This window comes from Astatotilapia calliptera, chromosome 15 (assembly GCF_900246225.1).
Source record: "Astatotilapia calliptera chromosome 15, fAstCal1.2, whole genome shotgun sequence".
NCBI lineage: Eukaryota > Metazoa > Chordata > Actinopteri > Cichliformes > Cichlidae > Astatotilapia > Astatotilapia calliptera.
This window is the reverse complement of record NC_039316.1, coordinates 31,434,653-31,452,183: the sequence shown is the minus strand read 5'-3', so window position 1 is coordinate 31,452,183 and position 17,531 is coordinate 31,434,653. Positions and strand designations below refer to the sequence as shown.

The window sequence follows — 17,531 nt, the reverse complement described above, 5'->3', positions numbered from 1 at the left end:
GAAAAACTACTCAGCTACTAAAGACTGAAAGGAAACATTTTCAAACAAAAAAAACGAAACTGAAATGTGTAGTCTATATACATTTTAATTTCAATTCAATTTTATTTATACAGACTTTTATTTAGTTACTGTGTTATGTGAAATATGTAAAGTTTCAACAAAATAACTATCAGAGAATGTTTTTCCCTAATGCCCCACCTTCATAACCATGTCAGGAACATTCCCTGAAGGTTCCTGTTGCTGGGAAGCCTTTTGTGTCATTGATGTATTTTTATATTCAAATGCCTAAATGATCAACAATATTATGTGACTGTGCCGTTACAGAATTTAAGAGAGAATTTAGACACAATCATTCATACTCAGAGGTATTCTTGTAGGCCTCCATCTCAAACACACTTTATTTTGTAAGGTGTCACCGGAAGTTCTTTTCCTTTCCCCTGCTGTGGGCTCATACGGCTGCTGTGTTTCAATAACGTCACAGCGGTGCATGTTGACTGTGTGGTCCAGGTTGTAGCGATAGAGCCTTGGGCACACACAGCTAAGGCTTTCCTTCCGAGGAAGGTGAAGCTGCGCACGCTCAGTCGTGCGTGTGTGCGTGTGCAGTCTCAGATTCTGAAGCGCTATTCTGACTCCAAGGCGTCTACGTTGATGACGTAAGAGTGGTTATTTGTTCGGAACCAGCGTAGGAATGGGCATCGTGTAGAGTCATGAGCGTGCCGCTCGGGAGGAACGGGTTAGTCGGGCTGGCTGTCGGGGCCACGGCCGGTTTGGGCTTGATTGCCTTTTTAGTTTACAGGCAGATCAGCAGGAGGAGGTCCCAGAGCCTTGTGCTGGAGACACGGCCAGCGGCCCGGCTATTCATCGGGGAGGATGGAGGAGCGCTGCTGGGGGACACACTGGATGCCCAGGGTAGGCTGGCACTGACCTCAACTGCCCAGGATAACCATGAGCTACATGGTTGCCATGGATTCAATTTAACATGGCAACGTCACTGAATATTTAGTATCACGTCTTTCTTATCGCGGTGATGGCCAGGCTAGTGTTTGTTCCAGAAAGGGACGTCTCCATTTTTCAGGATGCTCTATGTGTAGGACCTTTAAGGAGACTGCAGTCAACAGGTTTTCTGATATATATATATATATATATATATATATATATATATATATATATATGTATATTTATTTGTGATGGGAATGTTCTTTCTGGCTCAGAATGGCCTGATGTCATTCATGAGAGTGGATATGTTGGATACACTGTAAGAACTCATTTACAATAGTTTAAAGAAAGGCAACCGTTTCCGGCCAAACACTTTTGGATATGACTTTTGGACTTGAGACTGGCTTTTATTTCCATGTATTCAAGTGTAAAACAAATCATAGCACGTCTCCTTTTCAGACTGGCATTTTAAAAATAAGATTTACATTATTGTTATAAACTTATTAATAGGTTAACTGTACCTGTATATTAAGTTGTAATGCCTTTTGTGCTGACTAAAATCTCCCAGTGGAGGTATTCCAGTTAGCCCAGGCCACAAGTATCATTGTCACTGCAACCTGGAGGCAGGTTGGAGATATGGGTACAGTACTTATTAAATTGAAACAAGTAACTCCTGTCTCCGTCTTCAGAGATGGAGGCCCAGCAGCAGGCTCTGGCAGCAGTGGAGGCTGTGGTTCAGGGACTTTCCCCAGAACAGCAACTGGAGCTGAGAAACCAGCTGGACCAAGTGCTAAACTGCGTGGCGTCTCTACGTTCAGAGGTAGCTGAGCTCAGGGGAGGTCTACAGGACATTGCCTGGCAGATCATTCAGGATGTCAAGTGAGTTGAACTATGGTGAGCTACATAGAATCTGTCCTGCAGTACTGTGCAGAGGTCTTGTGTCGCCCCTCAGTTCTTTACTGGGCCATAGTCAGTATTTGGTGTGAGCACCTTTATTCTTCAGCTGAGGCAGCTTTCTGTCATCTCTTTAAGTAGTCTTCAGGAACAGCACTCCTAGCTTCCTGAAGGACAAAGCTCTTCTTTGTGTGGATGATTCCACGTTGCTTCAATAATATTGAGGTAGGGCTCTGGGGAGGCCCATCCATGACTGATAGTTCTCCACTGCATGTTTTTGTACCCAAGTCTGCTTTTACTGCATTATCAGTGTGTTTCCAAGCAGACACTTTCAGATGACACTGGATCAAGAATCCAAATCCTCCATCTACTAACTGTTTAGTGTCTTTCACGCTGTGTTATCTTTGATATTTTTCATCGATTTGAGTAAAGTAATGGAACAAATAATGTGTTTTTGTTTTTTGCATCAAACTTGGTTCTTTGCTAAGTCATCTGTACATGTGAGACAACACTGGTTCATCCCTCAAGTTAGGTTTCTTTTTATGCTTTAATGATTCATATTTCAGAGTACAGAAGCTTAACAAACAAATAAACAGGATCTGCAAAGCTGGAGAACAAGACTGCTTTAAAAAAGACAAAGTCTGGAAGTCAAATGTATTGAAATGAGGACCCTGGAAATCTTCAGTCTTAGTAAACACTGTTCCAAAGTTTGTGTCTTGATGCATGCACAATCATCCAGGTATGTAAATCCCAAAAGGTGGATTCTGTTCAGCTGTGGGTCACGTTTTCAGTGGGAGAAACGTCTCGTCACTCACTGTTTATAAGGTTGGAAACCTGCACTCAGCTGAGACTGGGAACGCCACGTGCAGGTGAACAGAATCAACCCAAAGTTTGCGTTTTGCTCGTTCCGGTTGGATTTCCCATCTGCACAAATACATATGTGGGTTTCAGTTTCAAAAAAGTAATTTAGGTGCATCACATTGTTAAGTGTGCATATCAGGGGGCTGAGTGCTTATATGAGAACTGTTTGGGCTGTTTGGGTAATGATCCTCCTCCCATTCAGAAAGGGAGTGGAGGACAGCCAGCGTGTACGGCGGCGGCGTCATGCGGTCCACAGAGAGCGTGCCGACTCGTCCAGCTCTACCTACTTCACTGCCAGCCAGGGCATGGCCAGCACCTGTGGAGAGACCAGTGAAGGGGGGTATGTCATTGGCTCAGCACAGTATGCTTTACTCACTTTTGATAAATTCTTACATTATGCGTCAGGTGTTTTGTACACAGACCTTCATTGGGAGCAGCAGGATATTTCCCAGAGGCCTGTGTGAACTTTGATTTTGATCAGCAAGTAGTTTATGGGCATCAGGCATGACTGTTTCAACTACAGACACTGTGCTCTCTTCCTGTCTCTGCACAGCAAAGATCCATAGATATGCTGTCTCTCTGCAAGGCAGGCAGTGTGAACTAGGTAACATAAGTCACATGACAAGAAAACAGAAACCCTTCAGTCTGAAAACACTAAGAAGCTCACTGTGTTTCAGTCCCTGTTTGAAAAGGAAATGATATATGTTCTGCTTGTTTTCACTCTATTTGAACATTATTAAGGTAAAGGCTCATTATTTTTATTTATGTGCGTGTTAATGGATTTTCACCTGGGAGCCATAGCCTGGTTACAGACATGCCTGTAGACATCTGAAGGTGTAAGAAGGATCTTAAATGATGGTTAATGTAGTTAGCAGCTTACCATGAAGACGGCTCTCAGCTTTACACCAGACTCTGTTCAGTGAAAGGACTTGAAAGAGGATAGCTGAATAAGATCTTCTGGACAAACCATGTGATAAAATGTCTCTGAGGGGTACTCTACAAACAAAGGTCAACATAGCCAGGCTTGCTCTGTAAAATATAGCAGGTGTCACAACAGTGGTCATGAGCTGTCTCAATGAAATTGGGCTTTCTGAGGCTCATGTAACTCTTCTTCCACATTAAATGATCCCTCCGAGTGTCACCTACTCCAATCAGAGATGTTGCCTGGTGATGGTGATGCGATAGTGATGAAAAATCTCGAAAGAAATTAAAATGCGTTGTAAATCAGGCAAGAGATGAATGTTGCAGAAAATCATTAATCTGGTGATTTCTGAGTGGTAAAATAAATATTTTAATTCCAGTTTACAGAAGCCTGATAAAGAAGACATGGAAATCACTGACGTTTGGCGTAGATCACAGTGAAATGAATGAGATTCATTGAACATGTGTTCTGTGTTGTTGCAGCTGCAGTTCCAGCAGAGTAAAAGAGGCTGATCAGCAGATTAGAATCGTATATCACAACAGGTTATTTAGACAATGCATGAATAAGTAATACAGGAGGAGCTCATGGAGCCACAATTAGCTCCCGGGGCCACGAGGAGTTCCTGGCTCAATGCTGAGCTCCATTCAGTGGTTGTAGTCAGGGATGACTAAAACCTGCATAGATGCAGAGACTCTTTACTTAAAAGCACTGAAAACATGCTGCAAGCTCAATGAGAATCAGTGAAAACATGGCGCTTCCAGACGATTTTAAATCCACACTCTGAACAGAAACTTGCTCCTCTCCATGTTAGTGTTTAGCCAAAGTTACCATGGTGATTGAACCAGGTAAAACAGCCACTTTCATGACACAGAAAACTTGACAGAGCTCACTAAGCCAATAATCTGGCTTTGTAGTACGCTGCTTTAGTCCGGCAAGGATTCAAGTGTGTGGCTTTTTAAATGGGTTTGTTTGCAGGCTTCATAAGCTTATTGCTGTTAATTTGTAAGACAATTAGAGATGCTAACTCTCACTGGAGTCTCCAGCTCGTATCTTAAACAGTGTTGTGTTCTTTTCCAGAATGGGACTAATTCATCAAACTATTATTATTGTTCAGGTTTTTGATGCAGCGTTTGGTACATGCTAACGAGGCAGCATGGTCCCTTTTCTGTGTTTCCCTATGTGAAGACAGGCTCGCACGGTGCTGTTAAGGGGTTCTCAGGGTCTCCTGTCAGCTGGCTGCCATTCATTGACAGCCAGCTGACAATGACAGGAAACAGGAAGGTCGGCAGCATTGACCTTTCAAAATAAAATATAGACTTTCAATGTTTGGAATAACATATACCTCAACCGGATCACCTCTGATTGGAACAGTGGCAGAAATGTCAGAGACTTATATTTCAGAACGTGCTGTGAAACAAAAACTATCTACAGAAATAGTGAATACATAAAACCTGGATGAAACCCTTGAGAACATATTTATAGTCACCAAATAAATATGAGGTGGTCTTCGCTGTATCCCAGGTACTCCACGGCCTATGCCGAATCAGACTACACTGATCGTGACACGGACAGAGAGGAGGGTGAGCAGGAGCCTGAGCAAGAGTCTGAGGATGAGGACAGGAGCTGTGCCACAGTCCTTACCCTCCGCCAGGATGTCTCCCAAGAGGAAGAGCTTGAAGAGAGGGGGCTGGAAGATGAGGAGGAGGAGGAGCTAATGAGCGAGGTTCCCAGTGGGGAGCTGGCTCTCCTCCTGGCTCAGAGTGACATCCTCCACACAGGAGATGCCAGTTTAAAAGCAGAAGGCTTTCGACTACTAATGGACAACAGAGCAGAAGTGAGTAACAGGATGCTTGTTGGTGGTCACATGACAAGAAGCTAATGATGCGTGTAATGACCATTAACGCTGATTTGATATGAGTGTTGTTTGTGACAATGGGTCATTGCAAAGAGCAGACATAGAAGAATAAATATATCAAGTGAACCAATGAAAATTCAAATCAAATAATGGTCTCAAAGGGAAAAGGCACTGCTCATATCTTAAATAAAATTAAAATAAAATATACATGTATGAAAACTATGGAACACTTTGGAATTTTTTAGCAATAAAATGTGTTCCGATCTTCGCCCGAGTCAGAACTACAGACAAACACAGTCTGACTGAGCTCGTACTCAAGTGCTTCACAACAAAAATATCAGAGTATTAAAAAAGAAAGAGTTAACTAAATGTATGTCTCAAAGGTGAGTTTTTAGTTATTTCTTAAAAGAGACCAGTCAGTCAACAGATCTCAAGCTCAGAGGGAGAGAGCTTCAGTTTCTGGAACCAGGGTGACAAAAAGCTCTGTCACCGTCAGCTTTAATCCTCGTATGATGCACAACGAGTAGGCCCCACATTACATGACCTCAGCGACCTGCTGGAAACGTGTGTCTGTAAAAGTTCACCGATGTAAGCTGGTGCTCGTCTATGAGGAGCTCTTTTTTTCCTCTTTTTGGGTCTGCAGTATGGAGACAGCAGGGAGTTTCTATGGCGACTGGCTCGAGCCTACAGGGATATGTATGACTCCACTGAAGACAAACAGGAGAAGAAGACCTATGCACAGCAGGGTAATGGACAAACACATACTGTTACTGCACCTTACAAAAAGCTTCAAATACTATTAGTGAGGAATCTCTGAAGTTTGGCTCTTTGGGCTAAATGTCCTTATTCTTAGATTCTATCTAAGCCTGAACATGACAGTTGCCACAAAGCATTTGCTGAAATGTTTCTAGTTATCAAACGAAAGCAAATAAAATACTGACAACTGTCACTGGATTATTTAATGGAAACCAGAGGATTCTAAGGCGAGTTCTGAAGCCTCTGCGCTGCTGTCCCATTAATCTGTTGTACAGTATTACAGAGCCTCTCATAACGATATCATAGCATCATTTCCACCAAGTACCATTTGAATGTTGCAGCAAAAATTGACTCAGTTCCCTGTTCTTAGCTGACAGGAGGGGGGTCTGGTCTGGTCTTCTGCTGCCCTAACCTGTTGGTTCAAGGTTCCACATGTTGTGTGTTCAGAGATGTCTGGGTGTAGAAAACCTTTATATTAGTGTTTAAGTAATATACTAACCGTCCGGTGGACTGGGTGAATCATTGCTAGGAGTTTACATGTGCTCCTTCAAACTGATGGAAACCATGCTGCCGTATCAGACCACAACAACTACTCTTCCTGACATGCTTTCTTTGATTTTTCATAGACAGGCTGTTGTTAACCTGTGAGCTCATGTTGCAGGTCGAGATGAGGCAGAGCTGGCCCTGAAGAAGAATGGCCTGAATGCAGAGTGTCACAAATGGTAAATCCCTGTGAACACAGAGCTTCTAGCGAGCAGTGGGTTTGAGCTCCCATCAGAGAGCATTTGCTTTTTCTGTTTGTGGCTCCAGGTTTGCCATGCTGGCTGGACTGACCTCACAGCATGAGAGCATGCATAGCAAGCTGAAGAGTAGCTGCATATTGAAGGTAAGAAAGGCAGACCTGCTGCACGGCAGCAGTGTAGGCGTAGAGCAGCTGGACTTATTGTGATCATTATTCCCCCGTCTAGGAGCATCTGGACCGAGCACTGGCTCTCAGAGATGATGACCCCATGTGTTTCTACCTGCTTGGCAGATGGTGTTATCAGGTGACTCTGAAGTTATTGCACGCACCTGCTACCATCCTGATGTCAGAGATTTCTGCGCGCTTCAGTGCTTTGTCTGTGTGTCTGTAGGTAGCCACTCTGGACTGGTTGGAAAAGAAGGCAGCTGCTGCCCACTACCAGAGCACCCCCACCTCCACCCTGCATGATGCCCTTGAGAGCTTCCTCAAGGTATGAATCTCCTGACTTTTGAGTTCAAATCGGTGGTAGACTGGTGACCCAAAATACATTCTCCTCGTGGCTTATAGCAATGATGTGCAGTATGTGCTGTATCTAATAAGGACACACTGGCAGTGTGACGGAGTAGGATGGAGGAGGGATCAGTGTAACAGACTGGGCGTGTCTCAGAAATCAGTTGAATCTCGTAGGCTTATAGAAGGAGCTATAATCAAAGGATGCACAGGTGCAGTACCACTGAGAGAGGATGACTCCGAACAACTCGTCTTTATTATTCACTTGCTTCAGTTCTTTAAGATGAATGTGCGGCCTGGGAAATAAGAAAAGTAGATGTTGTATGTCTCAAATCTTAGTTAGCCTCATTTTGTGTCAATTTCTGAGCAGATGTGTGACTGCACACACACACACGATGTTTGATGGATGAAATGCTTTTGTGTTAACTTGCAGGCAGAGGAGCTCAGTCCAGGTATCTCCAAGACTGTGAGACTTTACATCGCCAAGGTACTATCAGATCAGCTGATCTCACACTGTACAGTTACGATTTATGGTTCACACACATTAAAGTGCTAAAGTCCAAACTCACACCCTACAGCAGACTCTTGGGATCATCTGTCAGTGACTTTTACATGTTTGCATTCATGTGAGTTAACATGATGTCCTCATTATTTTGTGAAAAATGGAAGTTCACTTTGAATCTTTAAAGCTAGTGAAGCTGGGACCGGAAGAGACTGAAATGTTTGTAATGCCTAAAAGACGATGATGCGAGTTAATAGGTCCCATATCTACTGACACATCTGTTCATTTACATCCAAAAACACTGAACTGAAAATGACAAAAGGCAGGTAATAATCACGGCACAGTTGTTGCCGTCAGGTCTTTTTCTTTGATGGTCATATCAGGAACTGTGAAACTCACTGTGGCTGGGTCTGGTTTACAGTGTCACAAAGAGCTGGGGAACATCTCCGAAGCCACAAACTGGGCTGAGCTGGCTCTGAAGATGCCTAGAAATACTGAGAATGTAAGAGCACACATCCTGTCCACATTTGAATTCATAGCTGCAGCATTTTCACCACAATGCCTTTTCTATTCAAAGGATCAAGAAACATGTGAACTGGAGGCAGAGCTTCAGGACTTAACTGCCAGAAACAGCTGAGCTGCAGAAAAACTTTCCTTCATTGATGGATGAGTGTGATTTTTGTCTTCTGTCAACTTCTTTGCATCACCATGTATTCAACCTGCTATATTTAACGTTCTTCAGCACCTCCCATCTGAATTCAACGGGCATGCTGTGTTTGGTTTGAAAAACGACTGACTCAAGCTTGATGACTGAAACTACTAATCCCGGGACACGTGCAGAGCTTTAAGGGAAGGAGGAAGCTCTGGAATAAGACCATTTCACTCGGTTCTGTACTATAATGCTTGTTGTGTAAAGATTGGGCCTTCAGGTGTGATCAGGTGAAGCACACTGGCTTCTTTCAAACCTTATGGACTCCCTGGTGCAACATGTAGTTTAAAATGGACCACCTGTTTGAAGTCTTTGTTGTAAGTGCATGGAGCCCTGTGTGCTCATCAGTATGAAGTTGAATATTTTTGAACTGTTTATGTTATCACATGTCCATTTTGCAGTGTCTGCTGTTGGAGTGAGACAAAGACTCAGTACTCAGAGACGTTATTATGCACTGTGTGAAATGCAGATACTGTTTAATAAAGTTCTTTTTCCATTTATGGCAACACATTAGCTAAATCTGAAATGAAGAAAGAAAATCTACTTGAAATACTTTACATGGAATGACTGCTGACCTCTCCTGCATCCAACTCTTTATTCATGACTCATCTTTAGTCAGCTTCATGTTGATGCAGTTATAGAATAAAAATGTCCCATCAGATCAGGAGCAGCCTACGTTTTATAGATATATACAGTTACGCGTCTGTCGCCACAGACTGTCTAGATCGTCTTTCTCAAACAATTAAATAAAACGTGACAGTGTGACGAGACAAACACACGCAGATCCAGCAGGTGCGCCTCACATCCTGCTGCTTCAGTCCTTGGCATCGCCCACTCCGTCAGCGTTGATGGCAAACATGGCTTCAGCCTCAGGCAAGCAGGGCGAGTCATAGATTTTACAGATCCTCGTTTCTCCTCTGCCCTTCCTCAGGTACAGGCTGTGAAGAAGAGAGCACTGTTAGTGTCATCTTCCTGTGGTGACATCATACTTCCATCGTGAATAAAAACACACCGTGTGGTGGAGGCGTGGGCCAGAATGTTGCCGCCAATTGGTTTCTTAGGATCTGCAGAAAACATGGCTGCTCCATCCACTTGTGCTACCACTTGGTTGGTTATCACCACAGCAACGCCAAACTGTTGACAGGTCGGGCAAAAGTTATGTCTTAGATACATGAGTGAGGCAGCTTCAGCTCATCCATTGTAGATTTAAACACCTGTCAACAGTCACACTTTATAAACTTTGTGTACACACACACACACACACACACACACACTTCACTATCATTCTTTTGACAAAAACTAAAAATAGTCAAATAGATTGATAACAGATCCTCACAGGACGGCTGCTGCAAACGTAATTTATAGAGTGATTCTGTATATTTAGCAGAATATAAATTATTTAAAATGAGCTCAACCATTTACATACATTTAACACTAATCTGAACATTTTTACTTCTAAATATTTTTTTACATTTATTTTCATTGATGTATATTTTCCAGTTACATCAATTTATTTTACTGAGGCGTTTTCTTGCTTTTCTTCCTAAAGAGTGATTTATGTCTCTGCCCACTAAAAGTAATCATTTTTGGTAATGCAGCATATATTTAACTATAGAAGCAATGTTTTAAAATTTGTCAGCCATTCACAAGCGCAGAATGGTGAAAAGCTCCATGCAGAGTATAGACAGTATGTTTTTATCTGATCCAACTAAGTTCACTCAGAGATCATGCTGATTAGATTTACTCACCGAATTCCACCTTTATAACTCAGGGAATGTCTGCTTACATCATCTTAAATTCAGCTGATTAAATCCTAAACACTAAATGTACTCACAGTAGAAATTATTCCAAGTGATTTAATTCCCCACACTGCACCACTAAAACTGATCTTATGATTAAGAAAAATGAAGCTAATTTGTGTTTGGTCTTTCTTTGTAACAATTCTTCTTGATGACAAATCGTATACCGTTAGAAAGCTTATTAGTTTCCTTTAAAAGGTGCCACATTAGTAAGGAAAATGCATTTGTGGGTTGAGCAGCAGAGTTGAGCATATTGGATGCGCCCATGATACCCCAGGTGCTGACAGTCAGGTGCCTGATAAGCAGCATGTGTGAACAGAGACCCTGCTACAGCGGATTTGGGATCCATAATATTAGATCTGAATAGGATTTTATTATATATTGGGGGTGGCTGTAGCTCAGCTGGTAGAGCAGGTCACCTACTAATTGAAAGGTTGGTAGTTTGATACTCGTCTGCTCCAGTCTGCATGCCAAATATTCTTGGGCAAGATGTGCCCCAAATACCTACTTTCTACTTTTATTATATCAGTTCAATTAGTACTTTAACCACAGTATAGTTAACACAAGTATCTGTACACTACTGGCACCTGAGGCGATCACTGATTCGTGGAGTGTACAATTCAAACTAAAGAATCTGTCAGGGTGTGAGAGCTGACCTCATCCGCCAGCCTGAGCAGCATACGCAGGAAACGGCCCAGGTGTCCCTGCCTGGCTGACAGCTCTCCTCTGCCCGAGTAGTCGGTTCTGTACAGAGCTGTGGCACTGTCTACTATCAGCAGAGCATACCTGACAAACACAGGGACAAATAGTGTTAGCCTGCACGTTCACACTCAGATCTTACAGTTTTTTATCGTATGTGTGACATGCCAATGTCAGACCCTAGTCGGGCTTAAAAACCTTTATGATACATAAATGATGAAACAACTCAAACAAATGGTAAATGGCCTGTATTTATATAGCGCCTTACTAGTCCCTAAGGACCCCAAAGCGCTTTACATATCCAGTCATCCACCCATTCACACACACATTCACACACTGGTGATGGCAAGCTACAACAAACAAGATCATGCTTTTCACAGACTACATGAAAAAAAAAAACTCTTTAGTCAGTTTCCTTGATTAAAAAGACAAACCAGCTAAGATGGGCTGTATGATGATACCCTATTAAAACGTCTATCATTTATTTCGTGGTGTTGCAAAACACAGCGTTTACTGCAAGATGACAGTTTGCAATAGTCACCACCAGCAAAAACAAATGGGGACTGTTCCTAAATGGGGTTGTACCTGTGGCGCATCATAGAATAAAGACTCATTGAGAAAATTGCAGCCATTACAATTTTATACATTGGTCGAAACACTCGACAAGTCGGGTCCCCACATTTATATCACAAGTGTCTGTCCAGCACTCACTGCGACAACAGATATCTAGACAAGCTGAACGGTGCACTTCATCAGAGACGGCACACTCTGACGTTTGCACACAGGCTGGTTTTCTGACGACCGTACAGGAGCAGTGATGATAGGAGAGGCAGCCAGTGTGTATCACTATGGCCAATATTCATTTCATTTTTGATTATTTCAATTAAACGTAAAAAAGAAAACAGTATTATTGTTTATTAGTATAAAGTATGAACTGAATTTACAAAGAAAGGCACTATATTATGATACAGATCGTTATTATCGGGATAAGAAATTACTTCGTTACTTCTACAATCATTGGAAAATATTAAATCTGTCTGTGTGATTTTGTGATTCAAGACATTTTATAATCTGATTAAAATCAAACGTGAACTTTCTCAGCATTTTTCTCGTTTTTTAATCTGACTAATGTTTAAGAAATGACTGAGAAGCAATTTCATTTCTCGAGTCAGTCCAAACTCACCATCACAGCTAGGGTTAACTAAAACTCAAAATTGAATTCAGAAATTCACTCGAGCTGATGGACAAACATGAAGACATTCCACGTTGAAACCATTATACAATATAGGCTCTGTGCATCTTACATAAATCATGACATTTACATCCAGTTTTCAGTCCTACCGTGGAGCCAAGTTTCCACATGTCCTCTCACTGCACTTCCTAGTTTCTGGTTAAGTGAAATTAGGCAAAAAAATAAAAATAACTATCCTTCAATGATTCACCTGAACACTTCTACACGGTCTGTAAGTTTGTGACTAACCTGGACTCTGCCATCATTGCAGAAGCTTGATAGAGCAGCTGAGTCTGGTGGTCTGTGTTGAAGGCTCGGGCATAGGCCACGTTATCCAAAACGTCACTGCCGACCAGCCCATACCTGACAGCACAGACAGACAACACATACAGCTCCAATAAGAGTAATAAAAATCAACAACGTGGAAATAAATGACAGGTTTATAGATTTTTATTCTGCGTCAGTTACTTCTTCTTTGACCTCTGAACTGAATGCTGAAAACAAAGGAGCACCATCTCACCTCTCGGCAACAGCGAGCAGTCTCTCTGGTCTGAAGGTTCCTTCTGTGTCGATGTACATGGCTTTGCCTTCTCCGCCTCCCTGATCGATGGGTAGCTGTGGACGGTCACCATGGTTACATCTCTCTAGATCAACAACTTATTTGTAAAGCAATCCTAAAAGTTTCTGAGCGAGCTGCTTGTGATCCTCCATAACACACGCTGATGGATAGAAACTGGCTTTTTAACTTCTTCTGGGACCACTTCGGTTTGTTGAACACACTGTACCTGGCAGGTGACGGCGAGTGTGTGGCACAGCTGGGTTTTCCCCGTCCGAAACTCTCCAAACATCTCTGTGATGGAACCCGTCTCAATCCCACCTGTAGGAGAGCAAAAAGGTTTAAATTTGATGTGCGAGACTGGGCCTCCCTGCTGCTTCCCGAGTTCTGATAAGTAAACAAAAAATGGCTGCATGATTTGTTGTTTTGGTTTGCACCTTTATTTAAATGGTGGTCACGAGGAACATCCCTAGTTTAAATCTAATAAAACCAGCTTAGGGCACATAACCATCACTGGCATTGTGTTTGCTGCATAACTGAACTGCTAATCAGGGAGATCTCCTCAATGAAGCATGAGCTACATTAGACTAACCCTGCAGGAGTTTGTCCAGCTCCTTGGAGCCTGTAGAGATCTGGATAATCTCAGCTCTCCTCTGATGGAACTCAGTAGCTGTGGTGAAGCCCATTGGCACCAGTTTGGCAGCTTCAGTCTGAGGGAAAAGGTAAATGAAAGCAATTCAGTTTTGTTTATACAGGGCCTAATCAAAACAACAGTGGCCTTGAGACACTTTATCTTGGAGAGTAAAGACCCCACAACGTTCAGATGACCCCCTATGAGCAAGCACTTTGTGACAGGGGAAGGCAAAACTCCCTTTTGACAGGAAAAGACTTCCAGCAGAAACACTCTCGGTGATGGGTGGCCATCTGCCGCGACCGGTTGGGGCTGAAGGGAGGAAGACGGGACAAAGACGTTGTGGAAGAGATCTAGAGATGAATAATAACTCCTATCCAAATACAGAGAGGTGTGTATAAATATTTATTAACTCTTTTTCTTTGATTAACAGTACTGAAAGTAGCTGTACATAATGTTACCTTTGTCAGATGGTTATGACCATTTTTGAAGTTATTACTAGTTGACCTTAAAGGAATGCGTGGCTCAATGCTAAATGGTAATCTTCTAAATTAGTGAGATGCCAGTTCCTTTCCAGCTTACAGGCCATCTACTGTAAAAGTGTACATCTGAGAGTTATACCAGGGGCTCAAGATCTTCTTATCCGAAGCTCTTTCTTTAAAAGAAACCCCCCCAATAAAAAAAACAACACACACACACACACACACCCCTATCAGATGTTTCTCACTGCTACATTTTTGTACCACCTTGTTCACAGCTGTTTCATTTGTGAGACCTAACCTTAGTAGTGGTTCAGTGACCCTCTTAATGGGCCACGCCCACTTGGGCTGAGCACTGATGTGCAGGTGTAGACGCAGCTCTTTGAGGAAGCATGTCTTTGGTTTTTCCGGCACTTTTGCCTGCAGCCTCCCAAACAGCTGTGAGCCTTCTGGCTGAAGACCATGAAGAACTCAATTCCTATGATGCATTTCATATTAGAATTCCTCATTTCCTGTTTTAAAACATCCATTAAGGCCGACATGGATATTACTACTGAGTGGAAACCATGTCTTCTTTAACAGCATGCACTGATGTTCAAACCAGCAGCACTTGGAGAAAGTACAGAAGCACACTGATGTGCCTCTACAATGTATCCGTTTTATCTGTCAATCAGATATGACCATATGCAGTCTCCTCCACACAATCCCAGCTTTCACATTCCTCTGAGATACCGAATCAAACGACTGTCGTTCCTTACCAGGATCTTGTCAGCCTTGGCCTCACTGATGCCCTTGATGTTGAGCAGCTCCTTCTTGGGAGCGTAGGCCACTGCTTCAATGGTGTGGAATCCTGCATCCTCCAGCTTTTTGATGTCACTGGCACTGATTCCGCATTGCTGTGTGCAGAGGCATCAAAACAAAGAGCTGAAGCTAAATTCATAGAAAGAGTTTTTCAAGAAGCTGGAGGGTCTTGCACACTCCATGATTAAAAGCCAGTTTAATTTTTGATAGAGCAGTTAAAAAATAAATAACATAGTTGAGCCATTTATGAGATATCATGCAGAGAGGGCTTTTGGCTTTTAAAGGCATTAGTAAGAAATACAGAATTTTAGGAACAAAGTCACTGACAGTTTCATTTAACACAATATACGAGCCTGGTGAGGGACCAAGCAGTGAAGGCATAGAGGACAACAGGCGAAATGTCATTAAATCGGGGCTTAATTTTTTTTTACCTGTGTCACGGGGCGGTAATTTTAGGAAGTCAATGAAATGACACAATCTGGATTTTTTAATGCCACCACTCAATTCTGATTAGAGCCTGACTGATATAGGATTATTAAAACCAATACAAACAATTGGTGATTTAAAAATCTGATGCATCAGGATAACTTTTCCTACACACACACACACACACACACACGTTACATGTGGTTATTTATGAATCCCTACAAACACAATAAGACCCAACTACTTAGAAATCAATGGGTTTCACTGTCACAAAAAGCTGTGGATTACTCACTTGTGCTCTTTCCATATCAGCGGTGTGTTTGTATTAAACAGTGCAGCTGCAGAGCACCCTCTAGTGGACAATCTATGCATTAACCACGACTCACTGAAGGGGTTTTCTACCTCCTCTTCTTTACTTTTTACATTTTTATTTATCAGTCGTTATAAATGGCAATAGTGATATTTCAGAAATTATCTAATGCTGTCTGACATATCAGCCCATTCTAAATCCAAGCTTCAAATACATTTAATGTTTAAAGTGCTTCTTCGGTCTTACTGACCAGTTGCAGAGCTTACTATCAGTAACACTATAGGCATACAAACTGCAGTCAGATTTTTTTTTTTTTTTTTTTTTTTTTTAAAAAGGGCCAAGTTCAAAGACGGGTGGATCCTTCCATGAATCAATCAATGGTTTCCACCTGGTGCTCCAAGAATCAGCTTATTGCTCATTGTATAAGAAGAATCAGGTCATTTACAATTACTTCAGTATATGTAATGAAGCCACCTTCCTTTACACTTTGAACGTTGTCAGTTTTGTCACATAATACTTTGAACATACCATACTCATATTTTTTTAATCCTTGCAGTCTGAGTGTGTCGGTGGATTTGAGATCCTCTGTGATCCACGCCATGATCGTTTTAAATAGTTCTGTACTTAAGGTCATACAAAAAATAAGGTGACCAAATTTCACCTCGTACCTGAATGTGACATAATAATAGAAAAGTATTAAATTGAGTTTAGACGGCAGACTAAGAGCAAGTACACTTGTCCATCTGCATTTAAGTTTAGTGAATGAAGTCATTTTTGATCACACACACTAAATGAAGCCATACTGGCCACAAAAACGACTGAAACCAATGAGCACCATCGCACCCGCCGATCTGTGGATCAGTTAAATTGGTCTTTGCAGTGCATGTATCCCATCTCTTCCCAACTGAATGCAACAGCAGATGGCAGTGATCTGACCAAGAGGAGCAGGATTAGCGAACCCACAGCTCCGAGCTTCTATAGCACACAAAATCAGATGTTACAGAAACCACAGTGCACTAAGGACGGATACGTACCTCCAATCTGGATAGAGGCTGTGGCCCGTAGTTTTCCTCCTCCTCCACCTCCACTCTGGCCTCGCTCCTCATCGCCATGATCCAAGGAGAACCAGATCGGCTCCGCTCGGCTTGCTGATTGTTTGACGGTTAATACTGAAAGCTAAGCCAGAGAGCTAGCATGGAAAAGCTGATTGATACAACTATGTTTTCATGATGATCGTCACACGGCAGGTTTTTTACTTTACCTTTTCATCTACCCTAAAACCAAACTTAAGTCTTTTTCACATTTAAAACATCTAAGAGACTATTCCATCTACACTTACACACTGTTAATACCCAGTAAAAATGTAACGTTTTTTTCTAACACAGTAAATCGACAAATTCGCCCATTATTTATTTGACCGACAGCCCAGGCGCTGTCACCGTGAAGCTAGGACGAGCTGCCCGCGCACTCTGTCACAGTTGCTGTTAGTTTTTAGTTACTGGGCTAAAAGCGGTCCTTTCTACGCGACTTCGGCCCTTACCTTCTTGCAGTTTTCTTGTTTTCCTCAAACTCCTCGGTGTGAAGCTCCCGCGCGCACATTCAGATTCAATGACGTTGTACGTAAACGGAGCCAATGGGCGCGTGAAAGAAGGGTCGTGAGAGACTGGAACCGGAAGTAGGTGCGTGACCCCGCTATTACCATAGTATGGCAAACCGTCTAGGACAAAATTCGCCACTTTTTTAACGCTTCTGGTTACGAAATTACGTAACCGTTTAATCGCCGTTTAATAAGTCAGAACTTGTCCCCGACTGAACGCAGCATTTTACGCCAAAGAGTAGCGCCTTGAACGCCTGGGAAAAACGCCGCTTTTTCAGCCATTCAGAAGGAGCGTTCAAGGCGCAACTCTCTGGC

At 42.4% G+C, this 17,531-nt stretch overlaps 2 protein-coding genes across 3 annotated transcripts; one reads left to right on the top strand and one right to left on the bottom strand.

Moving 5' to 3' along the window:
- The first annotated feature begins 420 nt into the window (after nt 1-420).
- rmdn3 (regulator of microtubule dynamics 3) lies at nt 421-9,187 on the top strand. 2 transcript variants are annotated; one of them, XM_026142519.1, is made up of 12 exons: nt 421-909; nt 1,626-1,815; nt 2,894-3,031; nt 5,135-5,447; nt 6,112-6,214; nt 6,886-6,946; nt 7,035-7,110; nt 7,193-7,270; nt 7,358-7,456; nt 7,910-7,963; nt 8,400-8,480; nt 8,556-9,187. In XM_026142519.1, exons 1-12 carry the CDS (start codon nt 708-710, stop codon nt 8,613-8,615), a joined length of 1,455 nt encoding a protein of 484 aa, XP_025998304.1. In that variant the 5' UTR covers nt 421-707; the 3' UTR covers nt 8,616-9,187. The 2 variants fall into 2 exon arrangements, with proteins under 2 accessions (XP_025998304.1, XP_025998305.1); XM_026142520.1 differs by lacking the exon at nt 421-909 and adding an exon at nt 986-1,118.
- On the bottom strand, nt 9,145-17,406 carry rad51b (RAD51 paralog B). Its single transcript, XM_026142521.1, has 10 exons — nt 17,160-17,406; nt 16,654-16,795; nt 14,841-14,978; nt 13,565-13,682; nt 13,202-13,293; nt 12,937-13,031; nt 12,666-12,779; nt 11,143-11,272; nt 9,700-9,821; nt 9,145-9,625 (listed from the first exon to the last, which is right to left on the bottom strand). Exons 2-10 carry the CDS (start codon nt 16,729-16,731, stop codon nt 9,502-9,504), a joined length of 1,011 nt encoding a protein of 336 aa, XP_025998306.1. The 5' UTR covers nt 16,732-16,795; nt 17,160-17,406; the 3' UTR covers nt 9,145-9,501.
- Nucleotides 17,407-17,531: the final 125 nt, after the last annotated feature.